The sequence below is a fragment of the Lagenorhynchus albirostris genome, chromosome 18 (genome assembly GCF_949774975.1).
Source record: "Lagenorhynchus albirostris chromosome 18, mLagAlb1.1, whole genome shotgun sequence".
Lineage (NCBI taxonomy): Eukaryota > Metazoa > Chordata > Mammalia > Artiodactyla > Delphinidae > Lagenorhynchus > Lagenorhynchus albirostris.
Window position 1 is genome coordinate 6,259,957 of NC_083112.1, and position 24,816 is coordinate 6,284,772.

A 24,816-nucleotide genomic window follows, 5' to 3' on the forward strand; every position below is an offset into this window, starting at 1 on the left:
AGCTTTTCTTTTACGGCTTCCACTTTCTGCATGGATTTTCCTTTCCTGCCTCTGTCCCTGCTCTGTCACGTCTTAGCTGTGTGACTTTGGGAATGTTACCCTCTCTGTGTTGTCATTTCCTTACCTGGAGAGAGAGAGAAAAAAAGCAAGGAGATGTGAAGATCTGTTTCTGGAGGCCATTACAAATATTAAATCGTTTAACTTAAATTAAAATTAAAAATTAAAGTAATTACAATTTAAAACTTAAAATTTACAAACATGTATTAGTGCTGAGAATAATATTCGGCCCCTAGAAGGTTCTAGCTTTCCATCGTCTTTCCAATGAACAATGTTTATTGTTTACTGACAGAGAACATCTGTTATGTAATTCTTAAATATTAAGGTACAACTCTTTCTAGCAAGATTTTACACCTGCTTGTCACTCTCTAGCACTCACATTGTGGATTGCGGTGTCTGAATGCTCTGGTTTGGTTTGTCACTGCTGAGAAGAATGCATTTATTTCCTTCTTCCAGCCTCGATAGTTCAAACCCAAGAGGGCTCTTGGCTTCATGCTTATAATTCTGCCCACAGAGAATTAGAGATGCTTACTTTGCCTGGTTGGCTCACATTTATGGAATGTCTTGCTCTCCATGACTTTCCAGGACGCCCATTTCCCGACCCAGAGAGCACGGTGTTCTTGTAAACTGCTGTCTTAATGATTTGCCTACATGCTTTTTGTATTTCTGCCCAGAGGCACAAGGAAAGCACCTTGAAAACTGAATAATGAAAGAAATATGGATGCTTTGAGACTCCCCTCTGTATCAGGGAATGGAGGCTGGGATCAGAGTATCAGCACCTTGGTTAGGCTTGAGGCTGGACCTGGGGGTACCACTGGCCTACTGAAGACAGGCCTGGAAGAAGGCAGAGAAGGAGAAAAAGAAAGCAGGGTCCAGGGCTGAAGGGGGTGGGAGGATGAGGACCTGAGTGCGACAGGGACAGAACGGAAGTGCGGCATAGCAGGGAGATGCAAGTGCAAACCTGTGCACAGGTGTGTGTATTTGGACAGGATTCTACGAACATGGGGAAAGGAATGGAAAGACCTAGATCAGGATGTTACTGTGCCTTGTGTGGGGGGCGGGGGAGGAGGAAGAAGGGGGAAATAAAAAAATAACTGACCAAAACCCAGCTTATAGGAAATGATGTCATTTATGGAAAACGTACATGCTTATGTACAGATGCAAACAAGTGAAAGGAAAAGAGAGCTCCATCAGCTGAGTTCTTAGGGGTGCCCATGGGAGGCTGTCAAGTGAAAAGTTAAGTTGGGAAGATGGGGGCTGGGATGGAGAGGAGCGTGAGGGTGGCTGCAAGTTATTGGTGATTTTTCGGTCCTTTGGTTTTCTTGTTTATTATGTTATTTTGTTTTATAATAGACACATACAAATGTACATATATGTAGATATACATATATGGTATATATACACATGTACATGTTTAGTGTATGTACAAATATACATGCATGTGTGGATATACACACACACACACTCCTTTGAATGTGTGAAGTAGCATACGTAACAATGATGAAGGGAAGACAACTGGGTTGCCACGTAACCTATTTTGGTAGAAATGTAACAGTCTCCCGTGTAATGTGCGTGTGCACTCGTGCATGTTTGCACGAAGCAGAGGAAGGCGTGGAAGGCGGCTGTTCACTTTGATTCCCCACTGGGGGAATTGGGTACGAGGCAGGACCTTGTTACTTTTAAAGTCTCCCATCCCCAGGGCCTAATGAATGCATTCATCGTAGTGGATAAAACAGTGTTAGCCTTGAGTGGTTTACTGATGATCTGTGAGGCTACTTTGGTAGAAATTTAAATACTTTATTAGAGTTTAATCTCCGTCAGGGCAGAAGTAACATTGATCTTCATCATTCATCTTGTCATGGATTCATTCGCTCATGCTAAGAGTACATATTAAGTTCCATATAGATAGATAGATAGATAGATAGATCGATGTGCCAGGTATTTAACAGTATTTTCTTTGATGCCTAGCACATTTGAAGTTTTCTTTTTAAAGTAAAAATATAGGGTTTTTGAAAGTTCATCATAGAAGGGCCTGATCTAGTGGATCAGGAAGGCTTCCTGGAGGAAGTAGCATTTAAGCTGCAAACTGAAGACTAAACGGGAGTTTGTTGGGTGAGGTCAGGGGAGGATTCCATATTCCATGCAGATGGAAGGGTATGTGCAAAGGCCCTGAAGCAGGGAGAAAGGAACATGGTAACGTGAGGAATGAGGAGTGTGGCTGCAGCCTAGTAAAGGAAAGGATGAGAGGAAATGAGGCTAGAAAGGTATGTAGGGGCTGGATCATCCAGGACTCGCAGGCTACTAGAATTTCCTCCAACTTTTTATTTTGAAAAGTGTCAAACCTATACAAAGGTTGCAGGTGTAGTCGAGTGGATCCACCTGGATTTTCAAATTGCTAACATTTTTCCATGTTTGTGTGCTCTCTCTCTCTCTCTCTTTCACACACACACACACACACACACACACACACACACACACACACACACACACACATTTTTCTCTTTGCTGACCGTTTGAGAGTAAGTTACAGACAACATGTCATGTTAACGAGCATGTCATGTTTAATATCATGTATCTTCCAGGAACACAGATTATCTCTGGTATAATTGTGATACTGTTACACACCCAAGAAAGTTAACATTGATTAAATACCTTTACCCAATAGATTGTCCACATTTAAATCTTGAATTGTCTCAATGTTCTCTGCTAACGTTTTTAAAACTCCAGGATCCAGCAAGGATCATGCATTGTGTGCAGATGTCCATTGGTGTTTGGGGGGCAAGTGTAGCCCAGCTATTTTGTAGAATGCCCACCAATTTAAATTTGCCTGATTATTTCCTCATGATTAAACTCAGGTTGAACATTTACAGCAGGGATACTCTCATAGGGGATGTGAGGCCTGAGAACTCCCTAACATCCGGAGCACATGATAGCACTTTCCATAATGATGATGTTACATTTGATGGTGTCTACCAGCTTTCTCCACTGTACACATGAAATTTTCCTTTGTAAGAAATAAAATAATCTGGAGGGTGGTGCTTTAAGATTCTGTAAATATCCTGTTCCCCAACAATTTTGCACTCAGTGATTTTAGCAACTATTGGCATCCCTCATCCAAGATAATTGTTACTCTGGTGAATGCAAAGTGGTGATTTTTCTAATTGTCTAATTTTTTGTATATTAGTTGGTATACTGTGAAGAAGAGCCTTCCTTTCTCCTCCGCTCTTTTTAATCCGTATCAGTATGAACCTGTGAATTTTTAAAATACAAATTTAAGATTTACTATGTATTTATAATCCACTTCTAACATGAATCGTTTTGATGTTACAGTTTCCCATATTTGGCCAGCAGGAGCCCCTGTCTAAAAGGCTTTTGAGAAGTAGTACCTGGATTGAGTGAATGAAGTAATAGTAGGAAAGTGATGAATAAATCTGTGTTTACCATGCTTCTCTTTTCTCCCGAGACTCTATATCTGTCAATCTAGCGCGCTTTTCTTTTTATTTCTCTCTAGGTCTCATGGGCTAATTGGCTCTCGTTCAGCTGGAACCTAACAGAGAAGTCATCCTGCTGTGTATCAAGACAATGCCCAGTTTTAAAACTGCTGTGAAAATGATGAAGACAGGATCGCCCAGTGATGCTGTCAGGGGGCAACAAGCAGCTTGAGAATTCCCTGTTCACCAGGTAGCAGCTTGAAGGAAGCCCCTTTCCATTAAGGAGGACTGCATGGCAGGCAGCCCCCACTGAAGGCTGGAAAATGAGTGTCCCAGTGGCTCCTAAGAAATCATGTTCCACTGAGTTACGGGACAACAGAAATGGAGTGAAAAACAACAACGAGAGCGTCCTAAGTCTGGGAGACACCAATGCCAACCCCGTCGTGTTGGAGGTCAGCTCCTCTCCTGATGAGCCTGTGACGTGTGCCCTGACAGATGAAATTGGAAATGCAAATTCAAGGGGGCCAGAAAGTAGTACCCGTGTCCAGAAGGAGTTTCACCCCCTTCAGGGCTTTTCGAAGGCGTCTCAGGTTGGCCCTGCCAGCCTGAAGGATTTTAAATTTTCTCCGATGGCTCAGAGAGAACGGAATGAAGAGCCCATGCTGGAGAGAGGCACAGATCCCCTGCAGGCCCCTCGGGGTCTTCCGGGACAATGTCAGTCAAGTTGGAGGACTGTCACAGGTGAGGCCAGCCCAGAGGTTTCGGCTCAGAGGGAGGTTGACGTTCCCCGGCATGTTCCCAAGGATAAGTTGGCCAAGACCCTTGACAATGCGGAACTGAGGAGGCATTCTCTGGAGAGAGCTGGCAGCTCTGCCGTAGCAGTGGACATGCTTACCAAGGAGTGGGCTGGGGGCCTGGCCTGGCCGCTTCCACAGCCTGCAGTGCTGGGGTCCCCAGAAGTCCCCCGTCCGGTACCCAGTGGTGGGGAGGGGCTGCAGAAGATGGGGGCAGCCCCTTCTCCAGGGCTGGCTTGTCTTCCAGCTGATGGTACCTCAGAGGGAAAGAGCTCACGTCATCCTAAACCATCTACCTCAGTAATCAAGGAGACCACCCCCTTAGAGACCCAGCCGGATGGGGGACAGGTACCCAAAGTTAGCACCCAGAGCACAGAGCCTTCTGCCCACCCAGAGTGCGCTCCCAGTTCCTCTCCAGCCTCGAGAGATGTCCTGAGGAAGCCAGAAGCACAACCAGGTCAGGGAAAGCCCGAGCCTGAGATGGAGCTGAAACGTGTGCAGCTCCGGGCCGCGCAGGAGCTCCCGTCCGCCCAGGCGGACGGGCTGGGATGTCCTCAGGAGGATGGCGTGTCATCCCCAGGGAGAAAGGAGCCGTGTACAGAGGGAGCACAGCAGGAAGCCTCGGCTGCGGCGCACAGCGGGCCCCACCCGCCGGCTGTGGGAAGAGGCAGGGGCGAGCAGGAAAAGAGCGGTGAGGAGGGGTCTCTCCAGCCCACCCCCAAGCCGAGCCCCGCTTCCTCGGGAGCTGCTGGGCATCAGCCCGCGGGCAGAAGTTCACCAAGTGCAGCTAGGAAACCGGGTGAAGCCCCGTCTAGCAGCGTTTCACCCAGGGATGGTCACGTCGCTTTTGTTCCTGGTGATCTGACTGACAGCAGGCCCTCAGGTGCCAGAGAGGAGAGAGGGGTTCTGGGCGGTGGGAACGGGGACGGCGCTACGGTTTTTAACTCAGATCGTTCTGTTGGAGAGAGCGGAACTGGGGTCCCTGAGCCCCCCGACCCTCCAAGCAGCAGCTCAGAAGCCGGGGAAAGCACAGAGATCGCTACGTCCGTTGCTGAGACTAGGAACCGTCTAGAGACTGCAGTGAAGACTGAAAGCACCCCCCAAGTAAGGGCAGATTCTCTTCCCGGAGTCCCAGCGCCCCTCCACCCAGAGACAACCGTGAATGTGGCCCGGCAGCCCGTGCAACCCAGCAGCCGTTTTCCGGACTTGGGTGCCTTGAATGTGGACGCGGGGGTCCCCCCGGCCGCCCCGCCTTCTGCCAACAGCTCCAGGTTGTCACACGCTTCCCTGAAAGTGCCTGACAAGAACCCCTGCCCTGGTGGGATCCCCAAGCCCGGCCTCACCCATCCCGAGGACACACCCGCCTCACAGGAGGGAACGGAGGGCCCCCAGGTTGAAAAGACGGAAGAAAGGGCGGATCCCCGGCCCCTTGTTATGCCCAAGCCCAAGCACGTGAGGCCCAAGATCATCACCTACATCCGGAGGAGCCCTCAGGCCCTCGGCCAGGTGGACGCGTCTCTGGTTCCCGTGGGGCTACCTTACGCCCCGCCCTCGTGTAACATGCCTCTCCCCAAAGAGGAGAAGGCGGCAGGTGGAGACCTGAAGCCGGCCGCCAGCCTCTATGACAAGTTCAAGCCAGACCTGCAGAGGCCCCGGGTGTTCAGCTCCGGACTGGTGGTGTCTGGGATCAAGCCACCGGGACACCCCTTCAGTCAAATGAGTGAGAAGTTTTTACAGGAGGTAAGAGAATGCCACTGTGATACGGTCTGTAAGCTGAACGTCATAAAGTTTGTTGTGTATTTTCTATGAATGGTGAAAACAGAATTTCCTCTCTTAGCAAATTGCAGACTCTGATGCATGCGCTTGTACAGAAATGGACGGTTTTAGCTAGAGGAGGTCGTAGGCAAATGGACACTTTCGATGAGAAGAGTTTGATGATCAGATGAGATGGAGCTAACGTCTGAAGAGAGTCATTTAAATTCTCCCTGACATAATGCACAAAAGTTAGATAGGTGTGCATTCAAACCGGCTTCCTTGTTTAAATAAGGGAGCATAATTCTTCTAGGTCAATGGAAAAAAATCCAAAATAAATATATTGTTCAAATTAGTCAGACTTCATCCTGTAAGGGGGAGTATTTCCCTTCTGGGAGAATCTTGTATTCGTCCATGTCAAGAGCACAGTGAGTAGAAAATAATGTGTTAGGCATGGGCTCTGTTTTGAGTCAAAACAGTAATTACAACTAGCATTTAGTTGAGTGTCTACTATGCATTGGGCCCACAGAACATCACATTTAATCTTTGCCGGTCTTCACTAATCCTTGCAGTGATTCTCTGGAGGGTGGGATTGTGGTTCTTATCATTGTTCAGATGAGTAAGCGGACTTGGAGAGCTGAGTCACTCATCCAAGGCAGCAAAACAAGGACAGCACTGAGATGCTCACCCACACCCACCCAGTCTCCTCACTCTGGGGCCCCTCTCAGTACTGGGGCGCTATGGCGAGTTGTGCTCCCAGAGCTCAGAAAGGAGGTTTTCTCTGGATGCAATCTCACGGCAGCCAGTGATCAACTAAGAGGAAAGCAGCGTCAGATTGTTTCTCTCCCTGACACCCTCCACGTCTGCTCAGGCCACTTAGAACACGGGCTGGAGCCTATAGGATGCTCAGCTGTTAGGATGCACTCGATCTGGCTCCTTTACTTCCCGACCACCTCTCCTTCCTTCACTCTCTCTCTCCCTCTGCTGCCTCAGGGCCTTTGCACTTTCCTCTGCTCAGAATATTCTTCTCCCAGATATCTGAATGTCTTTCTCCTTCACGTTCTTTAGGTCTCTGTTCAATGATCACTTCATTGAAGACTTTCATTTGTAACAGTTCGTTAAATAAAGTAATTTTGTACCCTCCCCCCGTCCCCAAACAAAAAGATACCCTAGATTTTTCCCTGCAAAACACAATTGTGAAAGAAACTTTGTTTGGAGATGTAGGCAAAAATCCTGTTACTGTTCTATCTCTTTGACCCTTCTTAATTTTTTAATGTATGTTTCCTTTCTTTGTTGCTTCCACTCTCTCCATAAAATATACAGTAATATCTATATTAGATGCACATCCCCCCAGATATTCTCTATTCTTAATCCTGTAGAAGCCACCCCAAGTCTCCAGGAAATGGGATAGTATGAGTGTTGGTGCGGCTTTAGTAGTGCTGAGGGATTTGGGGAGACCCCGTTGGTGTGGGGACAGCAGTGCCACTGTGCACCAGCCGCTCTGAGGACCATTTCCTGCTGTAATCAGAGCATTCGAGGCCCAGGTCCTTTCCTCAGGCTACAGGATAGAGCAGAGAAGCCCCAGGGGCTGTGCTGGGCTCATTTCTGCGGTAGTCTCTAATCACAAGTGGAGAATGGGCTGGCCTTTGCCCTTTGCTCCTGTAGCTGTGACTTGGTGTAACCCAGAGAGTCCCCCTCCTGTGTTCAGCCCCCAGAAGTGGCTCTGAAGGTCATCGTGGGTCTAGTCATGCCAGGAGGATAAAATACGCTGACTTGTTTAGACTGCTTTCTGCTCTCAGCTATCCTGAGGCCTCTGGGACACTCCCTCCTATTGACTTCTTGGGGGAATCCTTTTTATTTTTTTTAATTAATTAATTAATTAATTAATTTTTGGCTGTGTTGGGTCTTCGTTTCTGTGTGAGGGCTTTCTCTAGTTGCGGCGAGCGGGGGCCACTCTTCATCGCGGTGCGCGGGCCTCTCACTATCACGGCCTCTCTTGTTGCGGAGCATGGGCTCCAGACGCGCAGGCTCAGTAGTTGTGGCTCACGGGCCTAGTTGCTCCGTGGCATGTGGGATCCTCCCAGACCAGGGCTCGAACCCGTGTCCCCTGCATCGGCAGGTGGATTCTCAACCACTGCGCCACCAGGGAAGCCCTGGAATCCTTTTAATTACTGGTGTAAGAGGGGGGAAGGGAGCAAGAGTGAGAGGACCCGGTGAGCTTGTGTGCTTACAGCATACAGGTGTGTGATTAGGGCTGAACCCTGCTGCTCCTCCCTGGTACCACCTCATCACTGTAGGATACTGTGCCTGTCAGAGCTCTCCAGAGAAACAGATTGTACATACAGGTATGTATATGTATGTACCTTTCGATCTGTTGAGACTTTAAGGAATTGGTGCATGCAGTTGTGGAGACTGGCAAGTCCAAAATATGCAGGGTGGGCTGGCAGGCTGGAGGCCTAGGGAAGAGTTGATGCTGCAGTTTAAATTCAAAAGCCATCTGCTGGGAGATTTCCCTCGTCTTTAAGGGAGGTCTTTTTCTATTAAGGCCTTCAACTGATTGGACGAGGCCCACCCACACGACGAAGAGTAATCTGCTTTATTCAAGGTCTACTGAATTAAATGTTGATCTCATCTGAAAAACAGCACTAGAGAAACATCTAGGATAATCTTTAACCACATATCTGGGTGACGTGGCCTATCACGTTGACAAAGTGAGCCGTCACAAGCCCTCTCCTTGCAGTAGCTTCTCAGTGACGCCTCTGCATTTGCCCCATTGTCTCCCCAGCCTGCCGTCCCCTGAGAACAGGACAGGGCAGATAGGAAGAGGGACAGTCCAGTAAGGACTTAGTTGCTTGTGGTGTGTGCCTTGATGGATTTTAGGAGTTTGTTTGAAATCACAAGGATTCTTTAGTTTCAGAATTATTTCTCTAAAACTACTGCATTAGAGAAAGAGGGAAAAAACCCATTTGGGGTTAATCTCACTGTGTTTATGACTGTACGGTGATACCTGCTGGGTTCTGTCAAAGATGAAAGAAAAGAGTGTGAAGCTTTTTGTAGATTCTCTTCTTTTATTAAAAATGCGTAGATTAGGCATCTAAGGAGTACTTTTCACCTTTTCAAAGAATTTTTTATCTTACCAGAGACAAATTACCCAACAAAATGGCAGGCATTGAGGTTCCTGAAATTGTTAAGGTCGTTTTCAGATGATGGAATGATGGATTTTGACCCCTGAAACCTATACAGTTTGAAAGAACAGAATAATTACTGAGATAAGACATTGCAATCCTAAAATCCTGACAGATGTAGGTTAGAAATGATAATAATTTCTTCATGGGGGCACCTGCTAAAAGCAGTGAGCAGTGACACCAAACACTTAGACACTAAAATAAAAAAAAAATTGAGCAAATATGAGTATAATAGAAAAACCAAAGATTGACAGTAAGAAAGTAGAAACTGGTAAAAATTTTATCAGAGAGCAGATGTAGAATGTTCTTTCACAGGAATATAATTTGCTGGGGCCTGAATTCCGTCTACTACTATAGCAATCATGCATATTTTACAATGTGATTATGATAAAACTTTAAAGGCCTCATCTTCTGTTTCAATAACGTCAATTTAAGGAGAACTTCATATCTATTTCATCAGTAAAAGAGTATTAAATTAAGGGTTTATCTCTTCAACAGCCTGGATCAAAGCTTTATAGCCGCTATGAAGAATATTGTTAAATGCCTGTGATTCCTGCATAGAGGTTTGACACGTAACATGTATTATGATTTAGAGCAGAGTTAGTTGACATCTACGTCTTTTCATACATAGCCTCTGGCACTTTTTTTTTTAACTTAAAGGAAATAAGATTATTTCGTTGTCTTTTTTTTTTTTTTTCACTTTTAACATGAAGAAACACTGATACTATGAACAGGCTTTGTGAGTACAGAATTGCATATATAAAAGGTAGCCATCGATTGTATTCTAATCCAAACTGTTAATCACAGGCAACAGTAACATGATGTTATGTTGTTAGATGCAGGAAAGAACGAAACATGATTCCTTCATTTAATAGATGTTTGTTGATTTCAGCTCTGTGCTAGGCATTGTTCTAGGTGCTCTGAATTCAGCAGTCAGCAAGACTCTGCCCCAAAACTTCCCTTCTAGTGAAACTTGCTCAGACATTCCTGGAGGCCACACCTTACTAGGGAAGACAATCAGAGGTAATTCACAGTCTCTCATTTTTAATTCTGTAAAAAGAATGTAGAAGCCTGAAAACACATCTTTCCATTAACTTCTCTGTTCTTCCAAATAACCTTTTCCCCCTCATTAACAATGCATATTTTATTTCCTAAGTAGCCTAATACCTAACATAAATTGATAAGGTTCATCAACTTATTGTAAGACTAGGTCACCAGGAAAACTGTGCCTTTTCTCCTTAGGAATAATGAGCCTGTCATAGTTCCGTGAACATTTGCTCAATTCTTTCCTTGTGTCATTGACATTTTTCGTTTATAGATTAACTTCTTGCACAAATTCCAATGATTTTGTAGTGATCAAATTTAAAAATCTGATGGAGGGAATTCTCCTCCCAGCGAAATGTAGATTCATAGAGTATTAAAACCAGCGTAGACCTAAGGGATCATCCAGTTGTTGTCAACTTAGAGATGAAGACCTTGGGCCCAGAGAAGGTAAGAGATGGGTGATGAAGCAGCTCAGTGGTTCCCGAGTGGTCACCGTGGGAGCCTTGGTCTCCGGACCAGGTTCCGCACTCGTCCCGTGATGTGCGGTTCTCTGAATGAGCTTCTTGTCGTTTACCATAGGTTACAGAACGCCCTGGAAAAGAAGAATTTTGTTCTCCTCCCTATACTCACTACGAAGTTCCTCCAACGTTCTATCGATCGGCCATGCTCCTTAAGCCCCAGTTGGGATTGGGTGCAATGTCACGTTTACCATCTGCCAAGAGCAGGATCCTGATCGCGAGCCAGAGGTCTTCAGCGAGTGCCATTCACCCACCAGGAACCATAGCGGCAGCTGCCAGCCTCTACAGTTCCGACCCTGCAGGTAACCAGTGCCACAGGGGCTGCTTTTTCCTGCTGTACTTGTAAATAGTAATCGCGTAAAGTGATGGTAACCGCCTAAAGTATGAATGCCTCTCCTTCTTTAAAAGAGCCTTTTTTCTGTTCTTCCATCCGATTGTAGATACAGACATTTGTCAAGACTCATCTATCTGCAACTGTCATTCTCCATGTCACCCTCAAAACCATGGCCCTTGTGACCACCACCTCATTTCTTGTAGTTTCTCCTATACATGTGGTTTCTCTGATACATCCTATAGACTAGGGCTCAGAAAGGGCCAGATAGTAAATATTTTACGCCTCGGGGCCATAATGGTCTGTACTGTAATTACTTAGCATGAAAGTAGCCATAGACAGTCCGTGAATGCGTGGGTGCAGGTGTGTTTCAACACAACTTATTTTACAAAAACAGATACAGGCACACCTTGGGTGTGCCCGCAGTTCCGGTTCCAGACCACTGCCGTGGAGCAAATATTGCAATAAAGAGAGTCATACGAGTTTTTGGTTTCCCAGCGCATGTAAAAGTTACGTTCACGCTATACTGGAGTCTATTAAGTGTGCCGTAGCATTATGTCTACAAAAACAATGTATCCACCCTAATTAAAAGATACTTTATTTATGAAAAATCCTAACCATCATCTGAGCCTTCAGCAAGTCGTGGGAGTAACATTAGAGATGACTGATCACAGATCGGTATGACAAGCATAATAATAATTTAAAAGTTTGAAATATCGTGAGAATTACCAAAATGTGACACCAGCAACACAACGTGAGCAAATGCTGTTGGAAAAATGGTGCCGACAGACTCGCTGGAGGCAGGGTTGCCTCAAACCTTCAATTTGTAAAAAACGCAGTACCTGCGAAGTGCGGTAAAATGAGGTATACCTGTAGCGGGCTGGGTTTGGCATCCGGGCTGTAGTGTGTCAGGGAGACCTTTCTGCAGTACAGCGGTGACCGTATCTCTCTTTTCAGCTGTTCACACGTCTTGAGCGCCCCATCCCAGCCCCGTTCTCCTGCTCTGCAGTGGCTGGCCCGTGTCCTCTCCTGATGCTCTCTGCACTTCTCTGTTTTCCTCTCTCCATCCCTTCTTCTGCTCATGTGGTTTCCTCTAGGTTTTATGTCTTATTTTATTATAGAAATAATATATACCCCTTGTCAAAAACTTTGAATATAGAAAAATATGAAGAAGAAAGTAATTGTACTTATATTTTTAGCATCCAGCCCAGAGTTAATATTATGGAAATTTTTCTTCCCGTGTGTTTCTTCATATGCATTTTTAAATAGTTGAGTTAATACTGGACGTGAATTTTGTTTTTTCCTAGTAATATCATATTGTAGGCATTTCCTATGCCATCAGTGTTTCAGAAATATTTTAATGGCCACGTAAGATTCTGTTTTGTTCATTTATTCATTGATTTAACAAATTCTGGATACTTAGCAGGTGCCAGAAGGTGTAACTCGAGGACTGCAGCAGTGAACAGAGAACTCCTGCCTTTGTGCAACATAGTCTAATGGATGAAATAGACAATAAAAAGATACATGCATAATTGGAAATTGTGATAAGTGTCAGCAAAGCAAGAAGCACAGTGTTTTGAGAAATTGCAACCAGGAGAGTGCTCTATGGGTGGGACACAGGTGCTTCGGGGCAGCCTCTCTGAGGAAGTGGGAAGAATGCACGGGGAATAACACCAGAAGTCATTCATGGAAGTTGGGTTCTGCTTATTCTACACTATCTTCAGTAATGTTGCAATTTGAATCTCTGTACTTATTTGTCTTCTTTCATATTGTTTTCTCAGAATAGATTATTTGAAGTTTAATTATTGGATAAATACATATCCAAACATTTTTTAAGACTGACTTATTTTCTAGAAAATGCGTAGTCATTATTTTCACACTAGAGTTTCTGGAAGGTGCTTCTCTTTGCCACACCCTTGCCGGGATTGAGTATTACCATTATTATTACTCCTCCTCCTATTATTATCATTGCATTTCTTTTACTATTAGTGGAAGGGAACTTTTTTGTACCTGTTTGCCATTTTGTGACTTGTCATTTACTCAGGTAATAACTGATGGTCTCAATGGCTAGTTGTTTTCCTGGTAAGCCCGTCTATAAAAAATCAAATTAGTTTTTAATGGTTCCCATGGTATATGTATATTATGATGGATCTACCTGCTGTTACATAGCTGCTACAGGTCAATTATGTGTTCAGTCACTCATTCAACAATGAGTACTGTGGGACTGTTACATGTCAGCATTGTTCTAGGTGTGGGCAGAAAGCAGTGACAACAGGCAAAAATCCTTGCCTCTGTTTTAGAATTTTAGGATGGGGGTAGGCAAACTTTTTTTTTTTTTTTTTTTAGTGAATAAATAAAGCACATGGTCTATTGAGAGAAATCACTAGTATTGAAGAAAATGAGACATTAGAGAAGGGGGAATTTGGGATCTGGGCCAAGAAGGAGGGAGATTCCAATTTTAAATAGGATGGCTGGAAAAGGCCTCCCTGGGCGATGACCTTTAAGCCAGTCCCCAAAGATGGGAGGGAGGGAAGAGCCAGTGCAAAGGCCCTGGGGTGGCAGGAAGGCCAGGGAGGCTGGAGCAGAGTAAGTAGCGGGGAGAGTGGTTGGGGAGGAGAGTAGAGGGGTGGCTGGCATTGAGGGAACTTGCAGAAGGCCTAAGAAGGTCATAAGGATGTGACTGTTAGTCTGAGTGAGAAGACCATTGGAGGCTTTGGAAGTAGGGCAGTGCGATCTGAGTTTTGTGGCGGGTTGAGAGCACGCTCTAAGGGGACAGTTTGTCTGCATATCTCCCTTCCCTTTGCCCCACACATTCTCACTGCCTCTGACTCTCCAAGCTTTGATCTCTGTGTCTTCAACTCACTGTGACGGACAGACTGTCTTTGAGTTCCTCCCTCCTGGGCGGTTGTTGTACAGTTTCTGAAAACATTAGTTTTATATATTTTGTTTCATTTTGTAATTGTTTATGGCAGTTTCCATATCAATTAAATCTTTATGGGTGAAGTTGCTTTTATACATTCATCAGAGATTGTTGATGTCAGATGATGTTTGTTGTAGCTAATGAGAAAACTTTCTCTTTTGTGTTTGCTCTTTTAGTTTCAGACTATAATGGTTGTTTGGGGTTTTTTTGTTATTACTTTAAGAATACTTTTAAAATGTTTCTGTATATGGTTGTATTTTGTTTGCAATTCGTGTTTAATTTTGTTCCAGGCATCACATATTCAGCACGTTGGGATTCTCTGTCACTCTTCCCTTGGTTATTCTTAGATCTTTATTTTACGTGGTCACTCGAGGCTCTGAGCAGCATCACACTGGCAATGAGAACAGGAGGTAGGAACAGCCCTCAATGCTGCAGCCCGTAATTTAGCGTTCACATTTCCAAACTCAGGTGATGTCCCTCATTCTGACTCCTAAAGATCTGGTTTGATATGTGAACTGCATACACTGTATTTTTTTCAGGTCTTAGGTAGGAAAACAGGTCTCCTATAGACAAGTAAACCTGTGACTTAAACTTTGGAAAGAATTCCTGTTGTTTCCACTCCTGTGTTGGCTCTGTGAGTACCATTATGTGTATCATGGCTTTAAAGTGGCTTAGAAGAACCAGAGGTGCAATAAGTACATGCTACCCCACAAAGCATATTCTTACACAGTTTCTTTGCTATAAATGAATACTCTTTCCTAAGACCCTTAAAGTCTTACAGATCCTTTTGGTGTTTTTGGCCGTGCCACGCAGCATGCGGGATCTTAGTTCCCCGACCAGGGATCGAACCCGTGCCCCCTGCAGTGGAAGCACGGAGTCTTAACCACTGGACTGGCAGGGAAGTTCCAAAGTCTTACAGATCTTAATGTGATTCTGTCTGCTGAAAAATAAATAAACCTAAGCACTTGCTTACTTCTTAGATAATTTCTGTGTTTTTGTATACAGTGTTTTCTGACTCCACAGTCATGCGTAAACCTATGAAGTTTTACTGTCATCAGGCCTGGGTATGAAACTCAGGATGCTATTTAAGTACTCAAAGTACAACAGCAGGATGGTTACCTCCCTTTAGGTGGACGTAAAATCTGTACTAGTGAAACCTAAGATTGTATATAAAAACAATTCATTATTAGAGCCTTCACATCTAAAGAGTTAAAAAGATAGTTCTTTTCTGTACTGCCTTTTTAGTAGATTTATATATGTTTTATGTTCCTTTTTCTGAAAAACATCTCTCACAGCATTATGTAATACATTATGTAAAAAATGTTAACTGGTATACAACATATCAGGATGTAATTTGTTTTCATGAAAATAACTACACCCAGTGTTGCTGAAAGCGTGACGTTTTTGTGTCAGCCAGTGCACCCTGAAAGAACTATAATATTTTTTGATAGGGATAAAGTGTCAGAATAGAAGTTTTTTAAAGACTAGATGAGAAATACTTTATTCTATAAATAACCAGAGAAGTTCAATCAGGTAAGTTGAGACAGTTTTTCTCAACTTATATTCAGTTTCGTTATGAATTCTGCTTATTAAAATAAATTTTATTTTAGAGTTCAACATAACCTCTTTGGTAATTTTTTTCAAAAGGCAGGTTGAATCCTGCCAAATTTTAAAATGTAGGCTATTAAGTTAATGTAATATATATTGAAGAACAAGTAAACTTGATTGGAACAATTTAAAAACACAAGCACAGTAGTGATTGTGGAGCACTCTGAGTGGTCATGATGATGTCAGAAATTTAGCAAATTGTAAGCATATATTCAATATTTCTAAAGGAAGAATTCTGAGGTGAGAGCATTATCCCGACTTTGTGGGGACACAGAGAGTTAAACCAGTGATTACAACAGGAAGAGAGACATACTTGATAGAGACATGCAGAATGCACGTGAGGGGGCTATCCAACTCAGCTCGGGCAGGTTGGGGCTCTGGAAAGATTTTCCAAGTGAGGTGAGTTGAATTGAATTTTGCAGGATAAATAGGAGTTTACCAGAAGGGGTAATGGTAGAATGTGTATCTGTCAGAGAAACGGGTCATCAATTTGGGCGATTCAGATCCCTCACAGGGACCGATTACTCAGTAGGGAGGACTGGAGGATGCTTGGTAGGGTGGGGCTAGTGATGGACAGTTAGTCATTGGACACATGCAGAGTTTGAGGTTCCTTGGGAACATTCAGGTAGAAATTTCCAAAGGGCAGAAATGGGGACTGGAGAGAAGTTGGAGCCGAAGGTCAGTGTAGGAGTTATTGCCACCTAGATGTGAGTCGAAGCCGTGCAAATGGATGAGCAGGGTCAGGGCGGGAGAGGGAGGACAGAGTAAGGAAGGGGTCAAGAAGAGGACTTTGTGTCCACATTTAAGGAGTAACTGAAGAAAGATGCCTGCAAGAGGCAGGAGACTGCAGGGTGGGTGGGTGGAGGCCATTGGGAAAATGTAGCATTGGAGTCTAAGGAAGGGGGAGCTTCCAAGGTAGAAAATGGTCAAGTCTGTCTCACAGAAGACAGGACAAGGAAAAATGCAAAGAGGCTGGGATCGGAAATTAGGAAGCAGTTGGTGACCTAGTTCTGAATGAGCAATTTTAGTAAAACGTGGGGTGGAAGTCACGTCTTAGTAAGGCTGAGAAGTGAATGAAAAGTGAGGAAGTGAAAGCAATGAGAATAGACTGCTGTTTCTAAAAATGCACCGGTGGAGGAGAGCCCTGGGTGCTCGCTGCAGGGGAAGCAGGGCTGTGTGTTGTTTTGTTTTTCAGAGCCTGTGTGAGAGGTCGGACTTAGTTGGAATTGTGAGCGAGAGGGAGTGCCCTGGGGAGAGAGGCTGAAGGGTGTGGTGGTATTAACTGTTGGAACAAGGTGCCCAGGTGGGTGGCAGACAATGAGGTCGCAATCCCATGTGGAGGGTGGACCTTGGAACAGAAGCAGAGCATTGATTCTTGTAAGACAAAGGAAGGGAGAAAGAGAAGAAACACAGAGTGGGTGAGGTGTTGATTCCTGTGTTAAGAATGAGAGTAGAGAATGAAATATGCCATTTGCAGCAACATGGATGGACCTAGAGATGATCATACTAAGAGCAGTAAGTCAGACAGAGAAAGACAAACGCCATGGTATCACTTACATGTGGAATCTAAAATATGACACGAATGAACTTATCTACGAAACAGAAACAGACTCAAAGACATAGAAATCAAATTTATGGTTACCAAAGGGGAAAGGGGGCAGGGGGAGGGATAAATTAGGAGTTTGGGATTAACAGATACAAACTACTATATATATAAAGAACAAGGTCCTACTATTATAGCGAAGGGAACTATATTCAATATCCTGTAATAAACCATAATGAAAAAGAATATGAAAAAAATGTGTGTGTGTATATAAGTATAACTGAATCACGTTGCTGTACACCAGAAACTAACACAACATTGTAAATCAACTATACTTCGATTTCAAAAAAAGAATAACAAGTTTTTTGGCATTGCTTAAGTGCCACGTTACTATTTTTATCACAGTTTTACTTACTTTCATGACAACCATAGCATCTACCAAGAAAAATTTAAATCAGGTGGGAAAACATCCCTGTAAGACAAACTGATGAATTCCTGAGATGGTCCAAGAGAACATGGCATAACTATGGTTCCTCTGGTGTCTTAATAACACTGGATGACCTTGGGACGAATCTTGGAGGCTTCGGAGGAACCATTAAGTTCGTACTGGTGTTTGTCTTAGTATATCTCTCAATGTCACCCATTTCTACATACTGTTGGAATGGACATTGACTGACTATTTTTTTTATTGTGCCTTCAGCCAACAAAGCCATCCCATCTTTGACTTACTTTCATTGCAACTGAGCATGCCTAAAATGCCCTGCAGAAACTTATTAAAAATGTAAGTTTCCTTGGCCCAGACCCAGAGAGTCAGCTTCAGGTGCCCTGGGGTGCATCACAGGTGTAACAACTATTCTTCTATTTATTTGGACAAACACTATTAGTATATATAATGAATACTGAGCACCTACTGTGTGTCAAGTTGTTTCAGCACTGGGGATACAACCATGAACAAGATAGAAGAGATCCCACAGGCAGTTATGATGGCAGTGTGACTTAGTGCTGGGATGGCAAAGTCTTCTGGGCTCAGAAGAACATAGGAGGGGATCTAACCCCAAGTCGGGGTCCAGGAAAGTTTCTTAGGTGAAGTATGGTATGAAGGAGCAAAGGATTTGAGGTATGGGGGTCAGGGATGAGGAGGTGATGGGAGTGGTTGGGTATTCCAGGCAGAGGGAATGCTGCATGTGAAGATTGGTATGCCTGGAACATAGGATGTCAAAGAAGGATGAGAAAAAAGACAAGATTGTAATGACGTGGTAAGCTGTGTTAAGGAATTGGCCTTTTCTCCTAAGAACAAGATGGTGCCGTTAAAGGATATTAAGCAAGGGACTGATAGGATCACATTTCACTTAAAAAATATCTGTTAGACTGAAGTTTGGAGAATGGATTGAGGTGTATTGAGGTCCTGAGGGACAGGAGTGGGGTGGGGTAACAAGGATGGAGACAGGGACCTTTTAAGAGACTGATGCAGGATACCCTAAATGATAGCCAAGGTGGTGGTAGGGTATAGAGAGAAGTAGATAGGTTCTAGGGGGTGGATTTGACTAACCCCCGACCCTGTGAGTCGAGTTCACATCAGAATAGATTGTGGGAAAATCCTTCAAGGATAAAAAGCAAGGAAGAGTAATGGCGGCTCTAACTCAACTCTACAGGCAAAAATCCACTACTAATTCTAATGGGACACAGCTGAAGGGGACGGACCTTGCAATTAGCTGCTCCGTTTATTTGCTTTTTAAAGTGACAGTAAAGGATGAGGAAGAATCATCTAGATTTTTTTGTTTTGCCATTTTGACCTTGTTTGATATGGAATCTCAAGACTTCTGTCTGATTTCTCCTTGTATATGAGCACTCATCACAAAGCTTGTCTTCCCGGATTTTTCTATACCATGGAAAGGGGCTGTATCCTTATCTTTATACGTTCTAGTCCTTCCTTAATCCAAAACCATATAAAAACATGATTTCAAAGCATAGGTTCAGAAGTTGGAGAGTATTGAGTGGTTTGGGCAGGTAAAGTCTCAAACCGAAGTGAGGAATGGAATCATGCAGTATGTATTTACTGGACACCCACTGTGTCCCGGGCTTTTTGTTTCAAGATGCCTTTTGCTTTCTCCTGGTGCCTGCCTCTGGGACTTTCAGTCCTACAGCTTCTGTTTGCCTTCTCAGCTTAGATGTTGTTCTTCTGGAACTTCCCTTCGTTCTTTCTCCTGGGATGGATCCACGTGTTTCCTGGTTCATTTTGCTGGAGTACATCCTCGGTAATTTTCTCAGAGAGGGTTCAGGGAAAGCAAACTCACAGAGTTTTTGCCTTTCTGAGACAGCCTTTAGTCTGCATTCACTAGATCAAATATCATTTTCTAGGTTGAAAATGATTTTCTTTCAAAACATGCAGACTTCCACTGTTGCTCTAAAGAAACCTGGTGCCAGTCTGAGAAATATATATATATATATATATATATTTTTTTTTTTTTGCTAGGAGACCTGCTTTTGTTTCTCTCTGGAAGCTTTAGAATCATCTGTACCCTTGGTGTTTTAATTCTCTGTTTCCTGTCTTCCTGGAATTTCTATTATTTGGTTTTTGGATCTCCCAAAGTGATTACTTGTGTCTCGTTTTTCTCACATGTTTTCTGTTACTTCATTCTTTACATTTTTCATTGTAGACCATCTGACTGGACTTTATTTTCTAACACTTCTCTTGAATTGTTGTTTGGGTATTTTTAATTTCCAAGGATGCCGTCTTGGTTTCTGATTGCGTCTTTTCATAGCAGATTGCACTTTCTTTTTTTTTTTTTTTTTTTTTTTTTTTTGCGATGCGCAGGCCTCTCACTGTTATGGCCTCCCCCGTTGCGGAGCACAGGCTCCGGACGCGCAGGCTCAGCGGCCATGGCTCATGGGCCCAGCCGCTCCGCGGCATGTGGGATCTTCCCGGACTGGGGCACGAACCCGTGTCCCCTGCATCGGCAGGCGGACTCTCAACCACTGCGCCACCGGGGAAGCCCTGCACTTTCTTTTATTGTTGCCATATCTTCCCAAATTTCTCTAGGGATAATTAGATTTTTTTAAAGATAGCTTTTTTTTTGACATCTTTATTGCAGTATAATTGCTTTTCAATAGTGTGTAGTTTCTGCTGTATAACAAAGTGAATCAGCTATACGTATACATATAGCCCCATAGCCTCTCCCTCCCATCCTAAAGATAGCTTTTGTTTCCTGAATTCTCTCTATATGCTCAGGGGCAGATTTTCTCTTTGTTTTTCTCAATTTTTTTGTTGTTTGTGTTATGCCGGCAGCTTTTCTCGAAGTCTTTGTGATCATTCATGCTTACTATTGAGTTGGATGGGCATCAAGTCCATTTGTTCAGACTCTTTAGGAGTCTGTTTCCCCTAACCCTGGGGCTTGGCACGGGGTGGCCAGGTAGGGGTAAATTCCTGGCTGCTGGACACTGAAGGACCTGATGAGGGAGACAGTGGGGTGGAGGCTATAGTGTCTCCCTCATCATTTCAGCCTCTCGCTCCTCCTTCCTGGGATCAGAGGCTCTGCGGCCCTGGCTGTCCGGCTGGAGGTCAGCACTTGCTTTTCCAGGGCAGCACGGCTCTCCCGTCTGCTGCAGGCTGCGCTTTCCTCTGCCTGCCAGTCGGGGGCCTCCGTCTCTGTTCCAGAAACTGGTGAAATATCTGGCTCGGTAAGTACCTGTCTCTTGTTCTAGGTTTAAATAGGTAAAGTGCTTAATAGAAGGAAGTCGATAAATATTAGCTGTTATTATGAATTGTACCTCTTAGAATTGAATTACTCTCACTTTAAGGCACCTTTGGTAAGAAAGGGACAAAATGCCTGCGTTCTGTCCACCACCACGAGCTGGCGGTCTCCTTTTCTACTTAAATCTAGTCACCAGCACCTCTTAGGGCGCCGCTCAGTAGTGTAAATGATTGTTCCGTCAGTATTGCAAAAGCAGTGTGAGAACTGTGCTCTAAATGCGCTCCATGGAAAAGACATGCTAGGTCATCAGAATCTTCTGAGTCTTTTCCTTAGCAAAGAGAGCAAGTGCTTTGCTTTTCCTCTATTTTGCAGTGCTAAAACCAATTATCAGAAAACAGATGATTCAAGTGCATTTGCTCATAAAGATATTGTTCCTTTCGATGAGCCCTGAGCTCCCTGAGTTCCCCGAGAACTACAAATAGGATCCAGGAACTTTCTCCATCCTCACGTATACCCACAGCAGTTTAGAAGCATTGGTAGGTTTAGAGTCAGTTAAAAGTAATTGACTAACGCTTCTAATTCTGTAAGATGCGCTAATACAAGGTCACCTGTATTTGACGTCTCTTTTTAAACAGCTTCTATTTATAAGCAGATCTGTCCAGCAGAAGTATGACATTGGCACTATTTACATTACTTGTCCCTGCTGCGAATGTCCTTCTGTTTGTAGCACTCTCTCATGCCTGCTCCCCCACCGACCCTTTCCAGTTCCCTTCTCTTACACAAAGGCTTTGACTAATTTATACACCGACCAATTATGTATAGAGAGGCCAACTCTCCCAAGGCGGGGTTTTTACTCTAATACAGTGGAAAATATGTCACTGGATATTTGTGAATCTCTGGATTAAATCCAGTCGCTTTAGGTGAGATAACAAGATCTAAACAGAAATGCAAATGCAGATGCTCAGATCCCGGTTATACTCCGATGACGCAAAAATGCTTAGTCTCAATTTTTTAGATAATTATAAGGAAGTAAAACTCAAGATGTGGGCCTCCATTAAAGACACACTGCACACATAGGTTTATTTGGTTTTGCAGATGATTTATTGCTCATTTAGCACACTGTTCTGTTTTTACCTTTAGACCCATCTCTTTGCAACTCCAGAAACATTAACAAAACCAAACCAAAACAAAAAACTTTCACTAGTTCCCTTTCCAGCCTGGATATTAAATAATGCCAGTGAGCCAGCAATCTCAGTTCAGTTTTTCCCCTGATCATCATTCCCGGATTGTGGACAGACACACCTGTAATGAAGGGAGCAAAAGCACGGGGTCTAAGCCCCCTGCGTCCCTCTGCAGCCTCACCCGTTGAGGTGCCGCGCATCCACCCTAGGCCTTTCTGGGGTTTCCTTTGCTGCTCACAGGGAGTGACCCACAGGCGGTGCAGCCGCTCTGCAGGAGAGCCTTCCGCGGGGCTCTTCTGACCACAGCGTGCTTCTGTTGTTTCTGCAGTGAGAAGGATTTTCCTAGAGTCCCTACACATTGCTGTGTTTTCAGGTGTGCATGACCTCAGTGGGGCATGGCTTAACCACAGTGGTTCCCTTGGAGGTTTCTCAGGGATGTCGGCCTTTTCTTATTCCTACAACAAAGAAGATTTCTCTTTACTCATCCTCCCACCTTCCCCCGACTCCCCCAGCTAATCAAGTCAGCCAGACCTGCTGATTTTGTAACTTGAATACATCTACTCCATCCCTGCTCCCAGAATGTCCGGACTTCTCTCCTGATCTGCTGCCCCCCAGCTGACTTCCATACCTCTAGTCTTGACATATCCCAACTCATCCTCTGCTCAGCAGATCAGTCCATGTCCTCCTTCCTTTAACAGTCTTTTTTTTTTTTTAACATCTTTATTGGAGTATAATTGCTTTACAATGGTGTGTTAGTTTCTGCATTATAACAAAGTGAATCAGTTATACATATACATATGTTCCCATATCTCTTCCCTCTTGAGTCTCCCTCCCTCTCACCCTCCCTATCCCACCCCTCTAGGTGGTCACAGAGCACGGAGCTGATCTCCCTGTGCTATGCAGCTGCTTCCCACTAGCTATCTATATTACATTTGGTAGTGTGTATATGTCCATGCCACTCTACTTTGTCACAGCTGACCCTTCCCCCTCCCCATATCCTCAAGTCCATTCTCTAGTAGGTCTGTGTCTTTATTCCCATCTTACCCTTAGGTTCTTGCATGACCTTTTTTTTTTTTCTTCATAGATTCCATATATATGTGTTAGCATATGGTATTTGTTTTTCTCTTTCTGACTTACTTCACTCTGTATGACAGACTCTAGGTCCATCCACCTCACTACAAATAACTCAATTTCGTTTTTTTTATGGCTGAGTAATATTCCATTGTATATATGTGCCACGTCTTCTTTATCCATTCATCTGTCAATGCACACTTAGGTGGCTTCCATATCCTGGCTATCGTAAGTAATGCTGCAGTGAACACTGTGGTACATGACTCTTTTTGAATTATGGTTTTCTCAGGGTATATGCCCAATAGTGGGATTGCTGGGTCATATGGTAGTTCTGTTTTTAGAATTTTAAGGAACCTCCATACTGTTCTCCTTAGTGGCTGTATCAATTTACATTCCCACCAACAGTGCAAGAGGGTTCCCTTTTCTCCACACCCTCTCCAACATTTATTGTTTCTAGATTTTTTGATAATAGCCATTCTGACTGGCATGAGGTAATACCTCATTGTAGTTTTGATTTGCATTTCTCTAATCATTAGTGATGCTGAGCATCTTTTCATGTGCCTCTTGGCCATCTGTATGTCTTCCTTGGTAAAATGTCTATTTACGTCTTCCACCCATTTTTTAATTGGATTGTTTGGGTTTTTTTGATATTGAGCTCCATGAGCTGTTTGTATATTTTGGAGATGAATTCTTTGACTGTTGTTTCATTTGCAAATATTTTCTCCCATTCTTAGGGTTGTCTTTTTCTCTTGTTTATGGTTTCCTTTGCTGTGCAAAAGCTTTTAAGTTTCATTAGGTCCCACTTGTTCATTTTTGTTTTTATTTTCATTACTTTAGAAAGTGTGTCAAAAAAGATGATTTTGCTGTGATTTATGTCAAAGAGTGTTCTACCTATGTTTTCCTCTAAGAGTTCTATAGTGTCTGGTCTTATATTTAGGTCTTTAATCCATTTGGAGTTTATTTTTGTGTATGGTGTTAGGGAGTGTTCTAATTTCATTCTTTTACATGTAGCTGTCCAGTTTTCCCAGCACCACTTAATGAAGAGGCTGTCTTTTCTCCATTGTATGTTCTTGCCTCCTTTGTCATAAATTAGGTGACTGTATGTGTGTGGGTTTATCTCTGGGCTTTCTATCCTGTTCCATTGATCTATATTTCTGTTTTTGTGCCAGTGCCATACTGTCTTGATTACTGTAGTTTTATGGTATAGTTTTAAGTCAGGGAGCCTGATTCCTCCAACTCCGTTTTTCTTTCTCAAGATTGCTTTGGCTATTTGGGGTATTTTGTGTTTCCATACAAATTGTAAAATTTTTTGCTCTAATTCTGTAAAGAATGCCACTGATAGTTTGATAGGGATTGCATTGACTCTGTAGATTGCTTTGGGTAGTATAGTCATTTTCACAATATTGATTCTTCCAATCCAGGAACATGGTATATTTCTCCATCTGTTTGTGTCATCTTTGATTTCTTTCATCCATGTTTTATAGTTTTCTGAGTACAAGTCTTTTGCCTCCTTAGGCAGGTTTATCCCTAGGTATTTTATTCTTTTTGTTGCGTTGGTAAATAGGATTGTTTCCTTAATTTCTCTTTCTGATTTTTCGTTGTTGGTGTATAGCAGTGCCAGAGATCTGTGCATTAATTTTCTATTCTGCAACCTTACCAAATTCATTGATTAGTTCCAGTAGTTTTTTG

General features: G+C 43.6%; 1 protein-coding gene across 3 annotated transcripts in view; it reads left to right on the top strand.

Moving 5' to 3' along the window:
* The first annotated feature begins 3,793 nt into the window (after positions 1 to 3,793).
* MTUS2 (microtubule associated scaffold protein 2) overlaps positions 3,794 to 24,816 on the top strand; it is a 321,113-nt gene continuing 300,090 nt past the window's right edge. For 2 of the 3 annotated variants that reach the window (XM_060129303.1, XM_060129304.1), the window contains exons 1-2: positions 3,812 to 6,022; positions 10,843 to 11,083. In XM_060129303.1, coding sequence (XP_059985286.1) covers positions 3,812 to 6,022; positions 10,843 to 11,083 — 2,452 coding nt within the window. Of the gene's footprint in view, positions 6,023 to 10,842; positions 11,084 to 24,816 lie in introns of all 3 variants that reach the window. The other variant, XM_060129305.1, reaches the window with a different exon arrangement.